Source organism: Xyrauchen texanus, chromosome 6 (genome assembly GCF_025860055.1).
Source record: "Xyrauchen texanus isolate HMW12.3.18 chromosome 6, RBS_HiC_50CHRs, whole genome shotgun sequence".
NCBI classification, from domain to species: domain Eukaryota; kingdom Metazoa; phylum Chordata; class Actinopteri; order Cypriniformes; family Catostomidae; genus Xyrauchen; species Xyrauchen texanus.
In genome coordinates this window covers 42,336,323-42,358,681 of record NC_068281.1, presented here as the reverse complement: position 1 = coordinate 42,358,681, position 22,359 = coordinate 42,336,323, and the positions used below count along the sequence as shown (strand labels likewise).

The following is a 22,359-nucleotide window of genomic DNA, read 5'->3' as shown; positions in this document are numbered from 1 at the left end:
CCTATAGCTGCAGAAGTTCACATACACTAGATACATTGTCCTTTTGTTAGTTGGCAGATGAAGGGTTTTGTTGGCAATTCATTGATAGTCTATGTATTTAATTTCAAGAGTTAGTCCATCAATAGACAAAGGTGATGCAGGCAGAGATCAATAAGGTGCATCACAGGTAAATTCGGTGAGGTCTATCCTAAGTCCATGGTTCCGGCTATGGCATATGAAGTATCTGATGTCTTGCATATGGAGTTGGCATCGGATCATCCTCTGAAGTAAAAGACTGAAGTGATGTCTGGCTAGCACCGGCATGTGGTGATATTTTTCTGTTGTCAAAAACCAAGGCATTTTGGTGGTAAGAAGGTTTTTGTTTATTTGCATTAAAATCACCAAATTTGCTAATTAAATTGATTATTAAGCATGTTATTCTTCTAATATGCGAATATTTTCAGCAAAGGAAAACTGTTGAGAGCCCACAGTCTGCCATTTACTTCAAAGTTCTGTGTCTTTTCCCAAAATACAATGCGAATTAGACTGTACAAACAGTTGTGAACTTGTTTTATGCAACAGGATTTCTATGATTCTTTAGTTAGTCTGACTAATCGTTAAATTAACAAGTAGTTAATGATATCAAATTAACTAACCACAACATCTACCCCAATTTGGTGGAGGCACGGGTAAAAACTGGTTATTTCGACTTTGTGAAGTATCTGCATTATAGAGCCACATGTAAATGTTGTTGTTTTTATTTTTTTTACAAATGTAATGCACTAAACATTACATTTTCCTCTAAGAACATACAGCGATGTGAGTGAGAGCAATGGAGACCGTAAATTGAAAACAGGCATCCGTTATGAATCGTGTAACACAATTCTGTGTTCAGGAAAAAGTTGGATAGCGGTGTCGAAAATGATCGTGTTCACTTATTCACTATTTCCTATGTAATGGATGGCAGTGAGTGCAATATTTCTGCAAGGGGTGAACAAATTGTGTGAGTGAATTCAGATACTGACATATACACCATACATCAGAGAGAGCACTAAAGCTGTCGCAGAAACGACTAGGTGCAACCCTGGAGCAAATAGTGGCAGATATTATTTGCACTTGTACATAAATAGCAGTGTCACAGAGCTGCTCTCTGTTCCCTAGATTTCCCCTTCAATTAAACACCCCTTCCCTTTCAAATAAAGACAAACACACATGCATTTGATTTACTATAAGGATGCACCTAACAAGTCAGAGATGCATACTGGCATGTTGGAGTTAGTAACCATTAATTTGGCAGATACCACCAATGAGTAAAGTATTTGCAAACACATACAACATAACCGTGAATGCCTCATACTGGCCAACTGGGCATAGAACAATTGGACATTCATTCTACAACACTTCAATGAACTCCGTTTACCTATAATCAGACATGCATACATGGCGGCAGCCATGTTCAAGACCGGCTGCCCACTGAAGCTAAGCAGGGTTGAGCCTGGCCAATACCTGGGTGTGAGACATCCTGGGGAAACTAAGGTTGCTGCTGGAAGAGGTGTTACAGAGGCCAGAAGGGGGTGCTCACCCTGTGGTCACTGTGGTTCCTAATGCTCCAGTATAGTGATGGGGCCACTGCAAAGGCACGTCCTTCGGATGAGACGTTAAACCAAGGTCCTGATTCTCTGTGGTCATTAAAAGGCCAAGGGCACTTCTGGTAAAGAGTAGGGGTTTAACCCCTGGCCAAATTACCCCCATTGGCCCTTCTTCATAATGGCCTCCCTAATAATCCCCATCCATTTATTGGCTCCATAACTCTACTCTCTCCTATCCACCAACAGCTGGTGTGTAGTGAGTGCACTGCGCACTATGGCTGCCATCGCATCATCCAGGTGTTTGCTGCACCCTGGTGGTGTTTGAAGAGTTTCAAACATCCAAATTCATTTGTATTCAGCAGATGCAAGAAAGTCATACACATCTGGGATGGCATGAAGGTGAGTAATTAATGAGAATTTTTTTTTTTTGGTGAACGATCCCTTTAACCCTTTCCCCGCCAGCGTTTTTTAAAAAAAAGTTGCCAGCCACCGCCAGGGTTTTTGACGATTTTCGCTAAACTTTAATGGCCTGCAGAATATTTTCTTCCGTGAATATATGAAGATGCTATATATCACAATAAAGATCTGAGCCTCTGCTTTTAGGCAAAAAAAAACCGATTTTATTTTATCTTCATTTGTTCTTTTTTTATTGCAACTTGAACAGAGGTAGGTTTTGTCAAAAAACAACATTTCAGACAAAAAGCTGAGAAAAAGGCATGTTTATGTCTGATATTTTGAGGTTCTCATACTCCACTTCTTCATGTTTGAGACGATCGCAGTCTGTTTCTTTGATCAAAGAGTTGAGTACTCTTTGAAAACATGCGCAGGGGTCTTCCTTACCGTATAACACCTAAAACACGGAAACCCGGAAAATTCCGTGTTTGGCGGGGAAGCGTTTTTTCATAAAACACGGAAAATTCCGTGTTTGGCGGGGAAAGAGTTAAGGATCTCGTCAGATCTCGATTCATTTGTCAATAAGAAAAGAGGTTTGGAAACACTTCTAGTAATCATTACTGTAAAAACATGAACATTTCCCACAAGGACATTATATATAATGCTGAAACATAAACCAAAGCAAGATCATGCTTTATTAATGCCTACCTTTTGCTATTTTATAGCTTTTAAAGTCCTGTGTGAATTCTTATTTCAGTGTAGTCACAGATTTCAGTTTCGAAAGAATTTAGATCATTAGTTCTGTACAGCAATTCAGCCGCTCTCTAAATGCAGAGTACGCAGCCTAGTGCGTAGGGCACCAACTCCGGTCGTGGAACGTTTGCTGTGTCTGAGACCGCCCCTATCCACTATCCACTATATATTGCACTTTTTTGGGTGTCAAACATTTTGTAGGATTGTCTGAATTCCGAGTGAGCCACTCTTTCCCTACTTTTGTTCACTCATTCTTACCCACGACGCACTCTAATTTCAAGTGTACATTTGATGGTTAATTGTCTACAATTTACTACAGGGAAGACGTACCAACTGGGGGTTTACTGCTTCCTTCATTCCTGCAATGTTTATTTCATGCTGAATGTAGTAAATTACTTTTTGACAAATCATTACTTGATTAAAATAACAACATATAGAGAGGCAAAACATACAGATACATTTTAAAATTTACTTTTTATTTGATAAAATGTGTTTACTCTTTATATTAGCATACAGTATATATTAAAAGTGACAGAATGAAGATTTATTGTATTAATATATTATTTAATAAGAATAACAAGTAAGGCCCAAGTATTTTAAAAGTGCATATGTGACGTTGTTTATGCGACAGCCCCAGAGCTCCGACACTCGATGTATACGTCAGTTTCCGAATTCACTCACTCATTTTCGACACAGCCACTTTCGCCATACGATCGCCTCGTGCACGCACATCTCTCAGCACACCGCGTACCTCGCTGGTTCGCGTTGTCAATCATGCGAATGGCAGAGCAAAAGGCATTTACACTTAACTTGGATGTTTGCATGGATTTATACAGTTAATCCACCCAAAGTAGCTGCAATAGTTTCCAGTAAATGCTTAAATACTGCTCATGACATGCGGGACGTGGGGACAAAGCGCACTGATTTAAGTGGTGTGGCTAAAGCACACAACTGTTAATCAGAAGGTCGCTGGTTCAATCCCCACAGCCACCACCATTGTGTCCTTGAGAAAGGCACTTTACTCCAGGTTGCTCTGGGGGATTGTCCCTGTAATAAATGCACTAAGTTGTTTTGAATAAAAGCGTCTGCCAAATGGATAAATAAATGAAAATAAATAAATAAACCTTGAAAATGACCATGACATTGCACAGAAAAGCCAGCGTTAGGATTAGAGCCACAATTTACCTCGACGTGCTGCCTTAAATTGAAGCTGAGATTTTAATCTTGAAATATCAGCTTGTCTTGGTGTTAAATGAAGGCATTGCATGAAAAATCTATTCTTATTTTTCACTGTGCGGAGCAAAGAAAGTCACTTTTAAGAGCTTGATGCAGCAGCTGTGTCAATTTCCACTCTTGTAAAAGTCCCATTCAGTAATCTCTCAATAAATTACACAAACTAAAATTAAACCCAGCAATGTAATGATAGGAACGCCGGCCATTGTAATTTAGTAAAATCATTAGAAATGTACTTAAAGTATCCACTTTTAAGCCTGCTCTAAAAGTAAAAAAAAAATCAAAAAGTTACTCCAGTAAATGTAACTGAGTACATGTAGTATGTTACAACCCACCTCTGGAAAGCACAGTATATATAAATTAATGCATTGGGTATTACATTCATATTGTATTATAATATATATATATTTATTGTGTAGTATTTAGAAAATAGTACATTTAATATCTGTTCCCATGATCCTTTCTGGTTCTCATTGGACTGTGAGGAACTCTAGTGGTTCTGGGAGGGGAGAAGAGATAGTAATACTGGGCTCAATGAACAGCAGGTGGCGGTAATGCACTATTGTAGTTCGCGATCCGCCATTAAAAGAGGAAGGAGAAGAACCACAACGTGTGACGTCATACGGGCTCCTCTATCTGCAGCGATTTGTTGTTTTGAGACTTGTGTGTAAAATTTCAGTGCTTTGTTTTCTTGGACGGTAAATGAAGATCTATGTTTTGATTTATTTATTCTGTCTGTTGAAGGAGTTTCCACATATATCTAAACAAGGACGATATGATGCTGCATGTAAAGTTGGTGAGTGTTTGCTCTTTTATTGTTGTTACTCCCAACCAAACTGTGCAGCATTTCTGAGCGCAGATAAGAGATGACGTGTGCTCAGCGCCCTCTTGTGACTATAATACAGTACTAAAGTTACCGATAACTTGACATCGATTTATTTTAGAGGAATGCGTTACCTACACGTGGTAACCCGATATTTGAATAATTTCCACTGTGCGAAGTCTTCCGAGTTATCAGTAATATCACCTCAGTGAATAAGTGAAGAAAGAAATCCTGACAAAATAAAATATAATTTCACCTTAATAAATAAATCATAAATTGTTAAATTGACTGAAACTAACAATTATTTTGATAATCAATGAATCGAATGATTATTCGACAACTCTGTTATTATTGGATAAACATTTTGCTAAGTTTAATTCAGTAAAGAAATTCACTAAAAGTGCCATTGTTATCAAGTGTTTGTGTCTTGTTTTCCATTTAAAATGGTCTAAAAATCCTTAACAAAAAACATGTTTACTTGAGATATAAACATATAAGTTATTTAGACTTACTTTCAGAGAACGTATGTTAAATATTTAAGCGTATTATACTGCTGCGAGTGCTGTAAAGACAAAATGTACTTCTATTCAAGATACTTCCTCTAAAAGCAATTTTAAATATATGCTGCTTTTCTGGGAATGCATCTTTTTTAAAAGGATTTTTATACATATTTTTTTTCTTCAGCAGTAGAGCTGCTAAAGTAAATGTACATTGTTTTAAAGAGTTTTAGATATTTATATTGGAAAACAAGCCAAAATCAAATCAAAAATGTATTTTGTTGCAGTGTATAATGGCGAAGACTCTCTCACCTTTCTGTTCACTTCAATCCAACTTTAAATCACACATACACATAAAAAAAAGAAAAAAACTCTCTCTTATAAATAAAGCTGCGTATTGCCAATTTTCTTCAAGAAAAGAAACACACAGTGACTTACAATATGATTCAATACATCACGAGTCATCACGTTACAATCTAGCTGCAGCAAGCGTGCGCTCGAGGAACATGTGTCCCTGAGACTGAGTGTGACTCAGCCAGGTGCAGTTTCAATCTTCCCCCACACAAAACTCATAGAAGAGATGCTGACCACACAGAGAAATGACCGTTTCAGAGTTTGTAGTTATTTACATGATCTGCTTCTGTATTATTTGATTTTCTTTTAAAGCTTATTCCAACGAGAGTGCTTCTGTATTTACTTATTTTGTATAATTCTCTCATACTTTGCAATCTAAATCACCCAAAGCTGTTTGGAAAGTGTATCTAGACTGCGATCTGTGTAATTCTTTTCCTCAGTCAGGTGTGAACTGCAGTGCTGCTCTTGCGCGTCATCATTGGAGTTTAATGTGATCTCATGTTACATTAAATAAGATCAAACGACTATTTGTGACTGACAATAAAGGCAAAAATAAATTAAAGGACCAGAAGTGACATCATATAGCAGCATGCAAAGGACCCATTGAAAACATTTTGAAGGTCATTACCACTCTTTAAAATTGTGAAAATAATCATCTTTTGAACTGCCAAAATTGACCATCATGTGGTATGATCTCAAAAAGAAAATTAGTTTTTAGAAAAGCTATAATTTTATTATAAAGATCTTAATTGTCTTGTGTTGGAATAATGCCTGTTTTGCTGGAAATTTGACTAAATAAAAAAAAACAACAACAATGTGGTGCAACCATTCCTGAACATTGTCTGTGATTTGAAATATGTCCTGGTTTTCAACTTTCTATACTTCCACCACTTCACCATATTAAAAATATTACATTCAAAATTCGATATTTAGTTTCTATTTCTGAAATATTAATTACTTATACAATATGCTTAAGTTGATTTTGTTGTACTTTTTCTGTAAATTGTATGTGTTCTAAAGAAAAACAACTGAAAGTCTCTTAATGGGTAATTTATTAATATTAGGCTACTTAAATATAGATAGATAGATACATACACTGTATATGAGCCGGAACATTGTGACCACCTGCCTAAAATGCTGTTGGTCCTCAGCGCGCCACCAAAACATCGCCGACCTCCGAGGCATGGACTCTACATGACCCCTGAAGGTATCTTGTGGTATCTGGCACCAAGACATTAGCAGCAGATCCTTCAAGTACTATAAGTTGGGAGGTGGAGCCTCCGTGGGTCGGACTTGTTGGTCTAGCACATCCCACAGATGCTCAATCAGATTGACATCTTGGGGAATTTGGAGGCCATGTCAACACCTTGAACTCTTCATCATGTTCCTCAAACCATGTGTGGTGGCAGGGTGCATTTTTCTGCTGAAAGAAGCCACTGCCATCAGGGAATACCATTGCCATGAAGGGATGTACCTGGTCTGCAATGATGTTTAAGTGGGTGGAATGTGTCAAACTGACATCCACATGAATGGACAGACCCAGGGTTCCCCAGCAGAACATCGCCCAGAGCTTAACACTCCCTCCACCAGCTTGTCTTCTTCCGACAGTGCATCCTGGTGCTTGGTGAGATCATCTTCCACTGCTTCAAGGTCCAGTTCCCACTCCCATTGTAGGCACTTTCAACGGTGGATGGGGTCATCATGGGCAGTCTAACCAGTCTGCGTCTTTGCAGCTCTATACACAGCAGGCTGTGATGCACTTTGTGTTGTGACACATTTCTCCCATACCCACCATTAACATTTTCTGTGACTTGTGTCACAGTAGACCTTCAGTTGGTTCGGACCAGACAGGATGGCCTTCGTTCCCCTAATGCATCGATGAGCTTTGGCGCCCAACACCCCGTCTCAAGTTTGTGGTTTGCCCCTCCTCGGACCACTGCCAGTAGGTATTTACAACTGCTGACCGGGAGCACCCCACACGTCTCTCCATTTTAGAGATGCTCTGACCCATTCGGCTGGCCATAAAGTCGATCAGGTCTTTACTTGTGCCCATTTCTCCTGCATTCAACACGTTGACTACGAGAACTGATTGTTTGCTTACCAGCTAATCTACCCAGACCTAATCTACATGTGGCCATGTTAGGAGATGATCAACATTATTCGCTTCACATGTGAGTGGCCATAATGTTTTGGATCATCAGTGTGTTTTTTTTACTTCTTTATTAACATCTGCAGAAGAATGTGTTCATATTACAGGGTTATATATTATAATCTATAATAATTACAGTCTTCTCAAATATTTTGTATATAATTGTTTTTCTGAGGGCCATTTTATAAATCAAGTTTTTTTGCACCAATTTATCACAACTTTCCACCTTCTCTCTGACTCTTAGAATGAAATCTGCTTGACATGCTACTGAAGATGGAGTTTGTTAAAGAGGAGTTTAAAGAGGAGAATGAAGACGTCACTATATCAGAACCATTCAGACTGAAGAATGAAGACACTGAGGAACAAAAAGGTTTAAAGGCTTAAAACATATTATCCACATAAAGGACAGGAAGGCATCATAAATGTTACCAAGTGACTAGTAGTTTAATCCATTACTTCTGTAGAAATACAATATGTTTTGGGTAAAAACAAGCCAAAATGTAACTCCTTTTCCACTATAAATGTAACTGGACATCTGCAGTCTCATTGGTAGATTATGATTTGAGGGTCAATAAAGTGTAATCGATCTTGACCAAACATCATCATGTCATGTTGCAAAAACCAATGAGGTTTATTGTTATTGGGGTGTGACTTTTATCTCACTCTCCCTCTGATCATCCGATTAAGCGCCGGCCGTGCACTCCTTCTCGTCACAATGATATAATATTCATTGATAGAATGTAGAATTTTTATATTTTTAAAAAGTTCAAATATGATAAGAATCTAGACAAATAAATTATTGAAAAAATATTTATTTTTAATTTTTTATATGGTCGGTTCTGTTCCATTCTGTTTGTTCTGCAACTGATCAGCCTGAATGTAGTCCACTCTCTTTGAAGGCTGATCTTTTCTTATAGAGAAAGGTAGAGGCCGACCGATATATTGGTTTTACTGATTCATCTGTACAGTTAGGTACTTTTTGGATCTATTGGTTATCAGTTTCTTTTATTAATCCTCTGTGGCGGGTGGTGGAGGATTCTACAGATTAGAATCAGAATAATTGCCAAGTATGCTTACACAAACAAAGAGTTTGTCTTGGAAACAGGAGCTTCCAGTGCACAACAATACAAAACAGCAACAAGACATGGATAATAATAGAAAATTAAATATATATAGAATACACAAGAAAATATATATATATATATATATATGGTTATAAGCAAATTTTGTTATTTTGATTACTCAAGTGTTTTAAATTAGAGAAAAATTTTACTGCACACATGGCATCGATACACATGCCAATACCTGTGTTTTTGTTTTATTTATTTTTTGTAATGTTTTCAAATACAACACTGTAAATTTACAATACTGTATAACATTTCACAGGAAAAAAATCTTTATAAAAATAATCCCTATAAAATACCTGACCTGCTGACACTTGGTTACAGTAACTCAAATTAAAACCAAGATGTAAAGGCTGTCTGTCAATATGGATTATTTTGCTAATTTAAGGGGAAGATTATTTTTCATGAATAGAAGCATCTCTGCATGTCAACATATATATATATATATATATACACTCACCTAAAGGATTATTAGGAACACCTGTTCAATTTCTCATTAATACAATTATCTAATCAACCAATCACATGGCAGTTGCTTCAATGCATTTAGGGGTGTGGTCCTGGTCAAGACAATCTCCTGAACTCCAAACTGAATGTCAGAATGGGAAAGAAAGGTGATTTAAGCAATTTTGAGCGTGGCATGGTTGTTGGTGCCAGACGGGCCGGTCTGAGTATTTCACATCTGCTCAGTTACTGGGATTTTCACGCACAACCATTTCTAGAGTTTACAAAGAATGGTGTGAAAAGGGAAAAACATCCAGTATGCGACAGTCCTGTGGGCGAAAATGCCTTGTTGATGCTAGAGGTCAGAGGAGAATGGGCCGACTGATTCAAGCTGATAGAAGAGCAACTTTGCCTGAAATAACCACTCGTTACAACCGAGGTATGCAGCAAAGCATTTGTGAAGCCACAACACGCACAACCTTGAGGTGGATGGGCTACAACAGCAGAAGACCCCACCGGGTACCACTCATCTCCACTACAAATAGGAAAAAGAGGCTACAATTTGCAAGAGCTCACCAAAATTGGACAGTTGAAGACTGGAAAAATGTTGCCTGGTCTGATGAGTCTCGATTTCTGTTGAGACATTCAGATGGTAGAGTCAGAATTTGGCGTAAACAGAATGAGAACATGGATCCATCATGCCTTGTTACCACTGTGCAGGGTGGTGGTGTAATGGTGTGGGGGATGTTTTCTTTGCACACTTTAGGCCCCTTAGGGCCTACCTGAGCATTGTTTCTGACCATGTCCATACCTTTATGGCCACCATGTACCCATCCTCTGATGGCTACATCCAGCAGGATAATGCACCATGTCACAAAGCTCGAATCATTTCAAATTGGTTTCTTGAACATGACAGTGAGTTCACTGTACTAAAATGGCCCCCACAGTCACCAGATCTCAACCCAATAGAGCATCTTTGGGATGTGGTGGAACGGGAGCTTCGTGCCCTGGATGTGCATCCCACAAATCTCCATCAACTGCAAGATGCTATCCTATCAATATGGGCCAACATTTCTAAAGAATGCTTTCAGCACCTTGTTGAATCAATGCCACGTAGAATTAAGGCAGTTCTGAAAGCGAAAGGGGGTCAAACACAGTATTAGTATGGTGTTCCTAATAATCCTTTAGGTGTGTGTGTGTGTATATATATATATATAAAAATGATAATCGCACACATTTATACCTCCACCTCTCTCTTAGAATCCTTGCCACACTTCCTCCTCCAGTAGCAAGTTTAAATCTTTCTCCCATAATCTCTTGATAGAACTTAAAACTCCATCCCCCAGACTCTGAATTAGCAGGGAGTAATACACTGATGCCTCTTGACCTTTTCCAATAGCAGTAATCACCATTTATAGCAGGTAGTTGAATTTCGGAAAACAATTAATTTTAATAACATTAACCATCCCAATAAGATAAATGTAATGACGCCCACCTGCCCACATCGTTCAAACCTTTTTATTAAGGGTATAAATGTGGTGTGAAAATGGGAATTAAATGCCCAAATACTTAATGCCCTGTTTGGGCCACTGAAAGGTGCCCTGTTTGGGCCACTGAAAGGTGCCCAGTTGAAAAGCCGTTACTGGGCAGAGCCAAAGCTTCGGATTTAGACTAATTGACTCTATCCTGAGAACTTAGAAAAGGAATGAATAATTCTGTGGAGGCAAGGCATAGATCTAACAGGGTCGGAGACGAATGATAAAATATTGTCTGCATAAAGCAAAAGCTTATGTGCCATACCCCCCGCCACCACCACCCCTGAAAAATCATCTACCTTTCTTATTGCGGCTGCTAATGGTTCCAGGTCAAGACGGAATAATAATGGGGAAGGGGGAAATCCTGCTGGGTGCCCCTATTCTGAGTAAAATAATCTGAAATTAATCAATTTCTTTGTACCGCTGCTACCGGGTGTCTATAAATAACTTATTCCATCCAATAAAAGTATTCCCGAACCTGTATATTTCCAAAATCTTAAAGATAAACCCATTCTACCATATCAAACACCTTTTCGGCATCAAGTGAGATGGCAGCGACAGGAGTCTGATCATTCACCACATGATATTGATGAAATGACAATGATATCAAATGATATCAGAAGAGCTACAGCTGCAAGGAAACCTCTCCTGATCTATATGTATAAGAGATGTCATAACTTAATCGGTTAGCCAAAAATGTTCACACTTTTAATGTCTTGCTGGATTGGGGGAATTTGTACGGTATCTCTTAAACTCACTTGGATCTGTCCTTTTTAAGAATCAGACTGATACGGGCTTGTGTCATGGTTGCCGGAAGCTTTCCGTTCTTCAATGGTTCCGTATAAACTGCTAGCAAAAGTAGAGCCAGTTCTGTAGCATAAGATCTAAAAAATTCAGCAGCAAAGCCATCTGGTCCCGGAGCCTTGCCTGTAGGCAAGGCCTTAATTACCTCGCTAAGCTCCTCCAAGAATCAAGATAATTGTTTTCCTCAGTTGTCAGTTTAGGGAGTTCTAGTGGTTCCACAAAGTTTCTAATATCCACATCAGTAGACAAAGACGTGGAACTATAAAGATCAAGATAGAATTATTTAATTATTAGCATTAAGCATTATTAATATCAATGGCTGAAGTATATGTTTTACCACCAGCAGATTTCTCTGAGGCAATGGTAGAAAAAGACTCTCTCTGCTTTATATATCTAGCCAAAAGCTTCCCTGCTTTGTCCCCTGACTCAAAGTATGACTTTCTTGCCTTGAATAGCCAAAACTCCACTTTCCACAACAAAATAGTATTATACAGTCAGGTCCATATATATTGGGACATCGACACAATTATAATCTTTTTGACTTTCAGCTTTAATTTGAGGGTATTTACATACAAATCAGGTGAAAAGGTGTAGGAATTACAACAGTTTGTATATGTTCTTCCCACTTTTTAAGGGACCAAAAGTAATGGGACAGATTAACAATCATAAATCAAACTTTCACTTTTTAATACTTGGTTGCAAATCCTTTGCAGTCAATTACAGCCTGAAGTCTGGAACGCATATACATCACCAGACGCTGGGTTTCATCCCTGGTGATGCTCTGCCAGGCCTCTACTGCAACTGTCTTCAGTTCCTGCTTGTTCTTGGGGCATTTTCCCTTCAGTTTTGTCTTCAGCAAGTGAAATGCATGCTCAATCGGATTTAGGTCAGGTGATTGACTTGGCCATTGCATAACATTCCACTTCTTTCCCTTAAAAAACTCTTTGGTTGCTTTCGCAGTATGCTTCGGGTCATTGTCCATCTGTACTGTGAAGTGCCGTCCAATGAGTTCTGAAGCATTTGACTGAATATGAGCAGATAATATTGCCCGAAACACTTCAGAATTCATCCTGCTGCTTTTGTCAGCAGTCAAATCATCAATAAATACAAGAGAACCAATTCCATTGGCAGCCATACATGCCCACGCCATGACACTACCACCACCATGCTTCACTGATGAGGTGGTATGCTTTGGATCATGAGCAGTTCCTTTCCTTCTCCATACTCTTCTCTTCCCATCACTCTGGTACAAGTTGATCTTTGTCTCATCTGTCCATAGGATGTTGTTCCAGAACTGTGAAGGCTTTTTTAGATGTTGTTTGGCAAACTCTAATCTGGCCTTCCTGTTTTTGAGGCTCACCAATGGTTTACATCTTGTGGTGAACCCTCTGTATTCACTCTGGTGAAGTCTTCTCTTGATTGTTGACTTTGACACACATACACCTACCTCCTGGAGAGTGTTCTTGATCTGGCCAACTGTTGTGAAGGGTGTTTTCTTCACCAGGGAAAGAATTCTTCGGTCATCCACCACAGTTGTTTTCCGTGGTCTTCCGGGTCTTTTGGTGTTGCTGAGCTCACCGCTGCGTTCTTTCTTTTTAAGAATGTTCCAAACAGTTGATTTGGCCACACCTAATGTTTTTGCTATCTCTCTGATGGGTTTGTTTTTATTTTTCAGCCTAATGATGGCTTGCTTCACTGATAGTGACAGCTCTTTGGATCTCATATTGAGAGTTGACAGCAACATATTCCAAATGCAAATAGCACACTTGAAATGAACTCTGGACCTTTTATCTGCTCCTTGTAAATGGGATACTGAGGGAATAACACACCTGGCCATGGAACAGCTGAGCAGCCAATTGTCCCATTACATTTGGTCCCTTAAAATTGGGAGGCACATACAGGTGAAACTCGAAAAATTAGAATATCGTGCAAAAGTTCATTCATTTCAGTAATTCAACTTAAAAGGTGAAACTAATATATTATATAGACTCATTACAAGCAAAGTAAGATATTTCAAGCCTTTATTTGATATAATTTTGATGATTATGGCTTACAGCTTATGAAAACCCCAAATTCAGAATCTCAGAAAATTAGAATATTGTGAAAAGGTTCAGTATTGTAGGCTCAAAGTGTCACACTCTAATCAGCTAATTAATCCAAAACACCTGCAACGGGTTCCTGAGTCTTTCAGTGTGGTTCAGTTGAATTCACAATCATGGGGAAGACTGCTGACCTGACAGTTGTGCAGAAAACCATCATTGACACCCTCCACAAGGAGGGAAAGCCTCAAAAGGTAATTGCAAAAGAAAAAGGTGCACAAGCAGCAGGGATGACCGTAGCCTGGAGAGGATTGTCAGATAAAGGCCATTCAAATGTGTGGGGGAGCTTCACGAGGAGTGGACTGAGGCTGGAGTTACTGCATCAAGAGCCACCACACACAGACGGGTCCTGGACATGGGCTTCAAATGTCAAACGTCTTACCTGGGCTAAAGAAAAAAAGAACTGGTCTGTTGCTCAGTGGTCCAAGTCCTCTTTTCTGATGAGAGCAAATTTTGCATCTCATTTGGAAACCAAGGTCCCAGAGTCTGGAGGAAGAATGGAGAGGCACACAATCCAAGATGCTTGAAGTCCAGTGTGAAGTTTCCACAGTCTGTGTTGGTTTGGGGAGCCATGTCATCGGCTGGTGTTGGTCCACTGTGCTTTATGAAGTCCAGAGTCAACGCAGCCGCTCTACCGGGACATTTTAGAGCACTTCATGCTTCCTTCAGCAGACAAGCTTTATGGAGATGCTGACTTCATTTTCCAGCAGGACTTGGCACCTGCCCACACTGCCAAAAGTACCAAAACCTGGTTCAATGACCATGGTATTACTGTGCTTGATTGGCCAGCAAACTCGCCTGACCTGAACCCCATAGAGAATCTATGGGGCATTGCCAAGAGAAAGATGAGAGACATGAGACCAAACAATGCAGAAGAGCTGAAGGCCGCTATTGAAGCATCTTGGTCTTCCATAACACCTCAGCAGTGCCACAGGCTGATAGCATCCATGCCACGCCGCATTGAGGCAGTAATTAATGCAAAAGGGGTCCAAACCAAGTACTGAGTACATATGCATGATTATACTTTTCAGAGGGCCGACATTTCTGTATTTAAAATTATTTTTTTATTGATTTCATGTAATATTCTAATTTTCTGAGATTCTGAATTTGGGGTTTTCATAAGCTGTAAGCCATAATCATCAAAATTATATCAAATAAAGGCTTGAAATATCTTACTTTGCTTGTAATGAGTCTATATAATATATTAGTTTCACCTTTTAAGTTGAATTACTGAAATTAATGAACTTTTGCACGATATTCTAATTTTTCGAGTTTCACCTGTATACAAACTGTTGTAATTCCTACACCGTTAACCTGATTTGGATGTAAATACCCTCAAATTAAAGCTGAAAGTCTGCAGTTAAAGCACATCTTGTTCGTTTCATTTCAAATCCATTGTGGTGGTGTATAGAGCCAAAAAGAGTAGAATTGTGTCAATGTCTCAATATTTATGGACCTGACTGTATCTGTATTTCAATCGGGTCAATTATCTGAGGCCATCAGATGACATTTGGCACTTCAGCTCTGCCTCTGCACTTTTAAAATTCCCTTCAAACTCCACAAATTCTCATGCTTCTTTTTTTTTAATGTTTTTTATATAAATTAGGCATATTGTATGATCCGACACCTAAGAACTGCCTTAAGTACCTCCCAAGCCATGCCCACAGAGAATACTGAGGACCAGGTGATCTTCATATAAACATTGTTTTCAGACTTTAACATTTGTTGGAATTTGAGATTTTGCAAAAGGGATCCATTAAAGTACCAACTACATGATTTATTTTTCTCTGAATGTGGCAACACCTCTAAGCTCACCATGGCGTGATCTGAGACTAAAATGTTTCCAACTGAGCAATCAACAACAGATGAAATGAGCGACTCAAAAAGAAATTGTAGAATAAATCTTATGGACTGATGAAAAAAATGTATAGTGCCTACCAGATGGGTTCAAAAGTCTCCAAATATCTGTAACACCAAGATTTTTACACATCCTGTGTAGCATCAATGTTGCTCTAAGGGGCTTGCGCACGTTTGCTTCACTATGCTCAAGGAGTGAGTCCATCAAAAGATTAAAGTTTCCTCCCAATATTATATCTTGAGGGGTGTCAGAGGCATGCAACATCCCTTCAAGCTCTATAAAAAAAGCACTGATCATCAGCATTAGTTACGTAAATATTTGCCAAAATCAACCTTTGCTCCTGAATTTCTGCTAAAAACAATATTGACTCTTCATAATTTATCTTTAAACTGTTTGAGACATTTGAATTGTAGATATTTACTTAGTGTAATGACTCCCCTGCTCTTACTTGAGCCAGCACTAAAGAAAACATGTCCACCCCATATCTTCCCAAAGTTTTCATCCTCCTGTGGGGAAAGATACGTTTCTTGAAGAAACACTATATAAAATGTCTTGCATTTAAGGAAATAAATAACCTTCCTTCTTTATTTGGGGTACCCCAACCCTTTCACATTCCACTTGGAGAGAGACAATCCACTCATATTAACATTTGACATTTTGACACATGAGAGAAAATTTATTGTGTCAAAAATAAAATGATAAAGACCACATTCCAACATTGGTGCAACAATCATCAAAAAATAAATACGTGCGCAATAAGTCTGCACATGGCACGGCCATACGGCGTCCATTCGTCTAAACTCAAATAGCACATGTATGCTTACGGGAGTCCCCGAGACAACTTTGCCATTGGATTGCTCAAATCTGGTGCTTCTATACAGATTTTGTGAGACAAAATTACACAAAAAATCTGTAAAACTAACTCCAGCCAGTAGGCAGAATAAGCACAAAGAATGTGTATTGTTCCTCCACAAAACAATCTCCAGCCGTTAGCAGAATCAGCACCAAAAAAACTACAGTTTCCACGGCATTCCAACAAATTTTCAGTGAGTCAGGCCCACTCCGCTGCATCGCGAGCATCACACAATGACTTACTCATTCCATTGACTTATAAAGGACATCACTTGCTGTGGGCATGTAAATATTTTGCGGCCATCCTTAGTATCTATCCTCAATTTCCGGGAAATTTCCAAAGTACGCGTTAAAAGATACTGATTTATCTCCATTCTTTTGACATTTAATCCATCTTGTATTGATTTCTGACTTGTATGTATTGTTTTGTTTTTCATTTTAGACCTGATGAAGCTGAAAGAGGAAAGTGAAGAACTGAATGAAGAGAAGAAACATCAGTATCAGGAACCTGCTAAATTCGTAACTGGAGAAAAAACGTATAGTTTTTCACAGACCGAAAAGAAACACTCACAAGAAAGAACTCAAAGAACAAAATCAGAAAAATCTTTCACCTGCCCTCAGTGTGGAAAGAGTTTCACACGTAAAGTAAGTCTTAATGTCCACATAAAAACTCATACTGGAGAGAAACCTTTCACATGCCCTCAGTGTGGAAAGAGTTTCACACGAAAAGTAAGTCTTAATATGCACATAAGAACTCACACTGGAGAGAAGCCTTATTCATGCCATCAGTGTGGAAAGAGTTTCACACGTAAAGTAAGTCTTAATATCCACATAAAAACTCACACTGGAGAGAAGCCGTATTCATGCCATCAGTGTGGCAAGCATTTTACACACACCACAAGTTATAAGAAGCACATAAGAATTCACACTGGAGTGAAACCTTTTGCATGTTTTCAGTGTGGAAAGAATTTCATTGACAAAGCAAGACTTGGAGATCACATGAGAATTCACACTGGAGAGAAGCCTTTCACTTGCCTTCAGTGTGGGAAGAGTTTCACAAGTAAAACAACACTAAATGCTCATATGAAGTGTCATTTTGGAGAGAAGTTACACCAATGTTCTCAGTGTGGCAAAAGTTTCATTCGGGCAAGATATCTCATTGTTCATCAGCGCTTTCACTCTGGAGAACGGCCATTTAGCTGTGATCAGTGTGACAAAAAATTTGTTTGTTCATCAAACCTAAAAACACACTTGAAAATTCATGCAAATGAGAAGCCTTACACGTGTTCTCTTTGTGGTAAGAGTTTTTCAGAGCTGGCCTATTTTAAACAGCATCAGTTAATACATACTGGTGTGAAAGATCATGTGTGCGGAGAGTGTGGAAAAGCCTTTGCCCGAATCAGCTCCTTGAAACAGCACCAAAGGATTCATACAAGAGAAAAACCATACATGTGTTCACATTGTGAAAAGAGTTTTGCTTATCCAAGACTTCTGATTACACATGAGAAGATGCATGCTGGAGAGAAGATGTATGACTGCTCTCAATGTGGGAGGAGTTTCAGTTCACCAAGTACTCTACAGAGACATTTAAAGAAGAACTGCCCAAAGATGTCTCTGTGAGCAAACTTGATCTCGAGAATCTTTGTCACATGAAATTTGTTAACATTTTAAAGATGGATTTAAAGGTTCATTATTTATGTTTTTATGTTGACTTGGACCTTGACCCAGTGGCATGGGTGCAGTATCATTCAAACAAAATTTTCTGTTACAGATGCCATTGTAGAAATTCACTATTCACAGTCAGCCATGATTAAATTAATCCATGAGTGAAAGTGTCCAATAACAGGGCGATTATTGAGATTAAGCGAACATTATTCGGGTGGTCATGTGATCCTAATATGTTCACCCTTATGAGGTGATCCTTTCCATGTGAATTAAAATGACATTCATAAGGTTATTGATATGTCCGGTGTCTTCATCTCATTTTCCATGTGAAATAAAACTACTTTCATAAGGTTACTGATATGTCTGGTGTCTTCATCTCATGTGAGTGCTCATGATTTTATACATACAGTGCATCCGGAAAGTATTCACAGCGCTTCACTTTTTCCACATTTTGTTATATTACAGCCTTATTCCAAAATTGATTAAATTCATTTTCCTCAAAATTCTACAAACAATTCCCCATAATGACAATGTCAAAGAAGTTTGTTTGAAATCTTTACAAATGTATTAATTAACACATTTATCACAGCCTTTGCTCAATACTTTGTTGAAGCACCTTTGGCACCAATTACAGTCTCAAGTCTTTTTGTGTATAATGCTACAAGCTTGGAACACCTATATTTCGGCAGTTTCTCCCATTTCTTCTTTGCAGGACCTCTCAAGCTCCATCAGGTTGGATGGGGAAAGTCGGTTTACAGCCATTTTCAGATCTCTCCAGAGATGTTCAATCAGGTTCAAATCTGGGCTCTGGCTGGGCCACTCAAGGACATTCACAGTGTTGTCCCGTAGCCACTCCTTTGTTATCTTGGCTGTGTGCTTTGGGTCATTGTCTTGTTGAAAGATGAACCTTCACCTCAGTCTGAGGTCCAGAGCACTATGGAGCAGGTTTTCATCGAGGATGTCTCTGCACATTGCTGCATTCATCTTTCCCTCAATCCTGACTAGTCTCCCAGTTCCTGCTGCTGAAAAACCCATGCTTCACTGTAGGGATGGTATTGGCCAGGTCATGAGCAGTGTCTGGTTTCTCCAGACATGACGCTTGCCATTCAGGCCAAAGAGTTCCATCTTGGTTTCATCAGACCAGAGAATTTTGTTTCTCATGGTCTGAGAGTCCTTCAGGTGCATTTTGGAAAACTCCAGGTGGGCTGTCATGTGTCTTCTGACTGGCCACTCTACCATACAGGCCAGATTGGTGGAGTGCTGCAGAGATGATTGTTCTTCTGGAAGTTTCTCCTCTCTCCACAGAGAAATGCTGGAGCTCTGTCAGTGTGACCATCGGGTTCTTGGTCACCTCCCTGACTGAGGCTCTTCTCCCCCGATCTCTCAGTTTTGCCGGGCGGCCAGCTCTAGGAAGAGTCCCGGTGGTTCCAAACTTCCATTTACGGATGATGGAGGCCATTGTACTCATTGGGACCTTCAATGCTGCAGAAATGTTTCTGTACCCTTCCCCAGATCTGTTCCTCGATACAATCCTGTTTTGGAGGTCTACAGACAATTCCTTGGACTTCATGGCTTGGTTTGTGCTCTGACATGCACTGTTAACTGTGGGACCTTATATTGACAGGTGTGTGCCTTTCCAAATCATGTCCAATCAACTGACTTTACCACAGGTGGACTCCAATCAAGTTGTAGAAACATCTCAAGGATGATTAGTGGAAACAAGATGCACCTGAGCTAAATTTTGAGTGTTCGGCCGGGCGTGCATTGTTCCAGCCTGGCCCCGCCCTCCTCCGCTCTACAGAGAGGTTGAAATCAAAACGAGTGAAAAATAATGTCCAGTAAACCTGCCTAGAGTTAAGATATTTGGCGCTACGGTTGTACTCAAGGTCCTTGTGATCAAACCATGAAAGGTATCCTCGAACCCTCTAAGCAACGATGCCACTCGCCCAAGGCCAACTGGACATTCAGTGATTCCCGGTTACCAACGTTGTAATTCCATATCGTTGGTGTGAAAAGAACATACACCGATGCATCTTTCCATCTGAGGGAGGAGGGGTAAGACAAAGGACACAAAAACGGAGAATATAGATCATGGAATTAATTTACAAAGGATTTAGTCAATGAAAGTCTCTCTCAGCACAGGCTGCTAATCGCAGATCTAACAAGCAACTTTGGGCTAGTGACGAGTGTGTTCGTAAGATGAGCAATCCGAAGAGAGTCTGTTGAAGATGGTGTGTTGCGAAGTAAATCCCAGACGATTCTTCTGCAACATGGGCAGATACAGCACCGAACTGGTGAGAGTGACTGCAAGCAGGCAGGTAACTGCACCACTACAGCTGGTGACTGCAACCAACAGATACATGAGCACGCTCAAACTACACAATTGAGAAATGTTAAACATGACTAGAACAATAAACTGGCAAAGAAAGAGGGAAACACAAGGAATAGGGAGTGTTATCAGAGTGAAGCAGGTGAATGCGGGCAGGTAATCCATTGTCCTGATCAGTGTCTCTCCAGAATGGATCAGCATTCCCATGGAAACGCTGATCACGCATATCGGCTCCACCTGTGAGGCACGAGGGAGCGAAAAACAAACAACAGTGTGAGCTGGCACACATGTCTGAACTGACATTTTTAGACAATTTTTAATGGAAAACAAGACAAAAACACTTGATAACAATAGGATTTTTTGCAGTGAATTTCTTTACTGAATTTAACTTAATGCAAAGTCTTTTTCCCCCTTTAATTCAGCGAATGTCATTTAGAGGTATTTTTAAAAGATGATTTTGTCCTCTTTATTGTTAGTAAGCACGTTTAATACAACCTTTTATGTCAGGGCACAAGCTGAATAAACAGTTAAGAGCTAATGATTAATCGTTGCAATAATCGGTGAATAGTCAAATAAGCGTTCTGATAATCATTAGATTAATTGATTGTCAAAATAAGCATTAGTTGCAGACCTACTCGCAACACAAAGTGTGCACGTTAATAATTAAATATCTTACCCATGACATTTTTCACCAGACCCTGTAAAGTTTAGCACAATTATAAGCTGAACAAGGCTTTCAGTGCAAAATATAATGCATAAATCTTCCAATCCTGACCGCTACTATAACGTTTATACTGATTAACTTTTCCCTTATCGCTGACCTGTAGTGATCAATTGCAGCAGGCACATTAATACAAAAACGACTAATTCTATTTTAGAATCATTTGAATATTATTTAAGAGCTCTTTGATTTTTTTTTAACGAGTTCATTTATTTATTGACCAATACTTACTTTCATTATGCTTCACTAAATTATATCTTCTGTCTTAAAAATGGCATCATTCCAGATTGATGTATCATAAATTATGCATTACAAATTAAATCACTATGTAGTTTTTAACATGCTGCTAATCAATACTATTTAAATAACCATTACATGAGACTGCAAAATCAAGAATTCAGTTTGTTTATTTGCTAACTCAGGCTGTCAAATGCACGTGAATCATAGTAAACAGGGGACTTATCGTCTCTTGCTGTCTGACAAACAAGGACGCAAAATAAGTTTTCTTCTAACCTCACTGGAGTGAGTGCTTGAACTTTGCTGGTGCTTCCAGGCTTGTGCATGAGCTTTGACGTCAGCAGCATGGGACAGGGGAAAAACAAGTCAATTACATGCCTTTAGCAGCCTGTTAAAAAAATTGGTATAACCATATGCTGACGTAGCGCTGTTTGGGCGGAGTAAAGTTTACATATGCGCTTTGAATAGACCGATGCATTTACACTTGTCCAAGTGATGAATTGAATGTGTCTCAAACCTGCTCCTGAAGTGTGTTTCAGAGGGCATTTAGACTGGGAAATTTGTCATTTTTAAGAAAAGTTTGTGGACCATTTTGGCAACATTTCCAAAATTTTATTACAATTGTTTTCTTTTTTTTCTTTTTTCTCTCCCAAACATTTATTTTTAATTTTAATATAAGAGGTATCTTATGTCAGAAAATTAAAGTCCGATGCTATTTGCACCCTGGTGCAAATAAAGGTGTATGCCATTTGCACCCCAGTGCAGATAGAGTCAGATACTATTTGCACCCACATTTAAATACTAACATACAGTATATGGTCATCACAGCAGCATGTTTATTGTGTGTTTTTTTTTTTTTTAGAGTCCCACAGACACCCTACTCCTAAACCTAACCTTAACCATCCCTTTGAAAAAGTAACA

General features: G+C 39.1%; 2 protein-coding genes across 2 annotated transcripts in view; both read left to right on the top strand.

Annotated features, from left to right (window-relative positions):
* LOC127645727 (zinc finger protein 420-like) overlaps nt 1-22,359 on the top strand; it is a 451,613-nt gene that overhangs the window by 396,240 nt on the left and 33,014 nt on the right. Inside the window, exon 5 of the mRNA XM_052129389.1 lies at nt 16,929-18,102. Coding sequence (XP_051985349.1) covers nt 16,929-18,102 — 1,174 coding nt within the window. The remainder of the gene's footprint in view (nt 1-16,928; nt 18,103-22,359) is intronic.
* Nucleotides 4,641-22,359, top strand: part of LOC127644811 (gastrula zinc finger protein XlCGF7.1-like) — a 367,559-nt gene continuing 349,840 nt past the window's right edge. The window contains exon 1 of the mRNA XM_052128202.1: nt 4,641-4,743. The gene's annotated coding sequence lies outside the window, so the exon portion shown is untranslated. The remainder of the gene's footprint in view (nt 4,744-22,359) is intronic.